This window comes from Trachymyrmex septentrionalis, unplaced genomic scaffold (genome assembly GCF_001594115.1).
Source record: "Trachymyrmex septentrionalis isolate Tsep2-gDNA-1 unplaced genomic scaffold, Tsep1.0 scaffold13, whole genome shotgun sequence".
In the NCBI taxonomy this organism is placed as follows: Eukaryota; Metazoa; Arthropoda; class Insecta; order Hymenoptera; family Formicidae; genus Trachymyrmex; species Trachymyrmex septentrionalis.
This window is the reverse complement of record NW_017304438.1, coordinates 5,914,375-5,916,541: the sequence shown is the minus strand read 5'-3', so window position 1 is coordinate 5,916,541 and position 2,167 is coordinate 5,914,375. Positions and strand designations below refer to the sequence as shown.

Below are 2,167 nucleotides of genomic sequence, written 5' to 3'. Positions count from 1 at the left end.
AATATTTTTCATTTCTCTAGTAATTTAGGATCTATTTTTGTAACTTTAAACGACTGTATAATTGTAGCGTTACACTCGTTAAGAGTAATAAACCACTGAATTTCTTTTATAATATATTACTATAATGCAATACAATTATATTACTTACGCAGTGACAAATATGTAATTATTATGATCTATAATTTGCTGTCCGACCAAATTGGACATAAACATGTATATAAAACAGATAGATATAATTACAAAACATAACATAAGTTCTTCAGTATTATATTCGAATAATAAAATCTGGAAGATCTAGTAAACGAATGTATTATTGAGATCAATTTCTGAATATAGTTTATATAAACTTTATATTTATTAATTTGCGATAGAATTTACCACAACATTAATCTACTATAAATTAATGTATTAAGCTATATATATTTTCATAAATAGAGAATCACAAATTTTTATTATATTTGATATATATAATATTATGCAATAATAATATCGTTTATTATTATATGTATTAGATTTTAAAGAAATATTATAGCAATAAATTAATTTAAAGATACCAGAGACTTGATGTTATATTATTAAAAATCAGAAGCTATGTTTGAAATAAATTTCTGGTATATTTTATTTTTCAGATAATCATTTTTTATTTAATATTTAAAGCTGGTCTAATAATTTCAAAATCCGGATACGAAAATAAAAAATTGTGCCAACAAATATATATTAATAATACTTCAAAATCCAAATTTAAATAATTTTTTCATAAATTGTTACACTCAAAATATTAATCTGATCTCTATCAATATTATTTATTAGAAAAAGACACTAAGAAAAAGTCATAATTTATTAATCTAAAGCAACATAACAAAATAATATGCAAATCATTAACATGAATTAGTAAATGACGAGACGTACTCGAAAAATATTTAGGCTCATAGTAAGAACTCCAAGTGGTATTAAAAACATGAATGAGATTTGAAATCTGGATATAAAATAGTTGGAGAATCTAAAAGCAAGTTATTATAATTGATATATATTTATTACAGGATATGTAGATACCTACGTCATAGAATTTCGATGAATATCTACTGCACGAATTAGATCTCTATAAACTAAAATCTCTTTCTGCATACTAAGATCTTTTGATGTATAAATATGTATAGCTCTTTTGATGCGGTAACTGTAAATAATTTAATAACTGATAACTATCGCAAGAAGTAAAAGTACTCAATAAGGAAATTAAATTAACAATTTAAAGAAATAAGAGAGAAAAGTTAGCTTGTTATAGCTCTTAATAATATAATTTAATAAAAAAATGTTTATAACCTGTTCACGTTGTGCACTTATTATTGATCTGGTCCTATAACGTAATACATATTTGTGCACAAACACTTATTGATGTGATAAGCTTATTTGTAATAATCGCGGACTGCTGAGAATTTCCAATAATATTAAAATATAAATGAAAATATTTATTACTTCTCTATTTTTCCGTATTTTTATATTTCATATTATCCTATTCAAAATTTGACTTTTAAGATAAAGCTAAAAAGTAACTTCAGATACACTATATTGCACATTACTCTAACGAATCATGCATATTAAGATTTTGTTATTTCAATAATCTAATTATTTAAACTTTTAATACGCATAATATTAGCTAATATTTTATAAAGTACATTTTTCATACCAAAATAAATGCTTTTTGATAATGAGGGAACGAAGAGCCCATTCCTAATTTAAATTTTGTAACAATTTTTAAGATATTTATGAACATCAAATTATTCATATTCTTCCAAAATGTTGATTAACATTAATATTATTATAGCAGTTGCTTTTCAGTTTACATGTATGATCTTTCTCTTCAGTTCTATTTATGACTGCGTTTCATGACTGAAAATGATGTTGACGCATAGTTTTTAGAATTGGGTATATACCTATTTATATAAAATTCATACCGAAGTATTTAAGTATATAAACTACAACTTATACTATATACTATGTCTTTGTTACTCGTTGTTAGTTGTGTATTCACGCAGCACGGACACTTTGTTTTTGTAATTAAAAATTATTTAATATTATTATATATGTTTATTATGTTACCTAGCAATTTTAAACATTCCGCAGGCATGTTGAAGATATGCAATGAGCAATGATCCTGTCCCGTTTATTA

At 23.5% G+C, this 2,167-nt stretch overlaps 1 protein-coding gene across 1 annotated transcript in view; it reads right to left on the bottom strand.

The window, feature by feature from the left end:
- LOC108756673 (odorant receptor 43a-like) overlaps nt 1-252 on the bottom strand; it is a 662-nt gene extending 410 nt beyond the window's left edge. The window contains exon 1 of the mRNA XM_018500660.1: nt 149-252. Coding sequence (XP_018356162.1) covers nt 149-252 — 104 coding nt within the window. The remainder of the gene's footprint in view (nt 1-148) is intronic.
- Between the last annotated feature and the right edge of the window lie 1,915 nt (nt 253-2,167).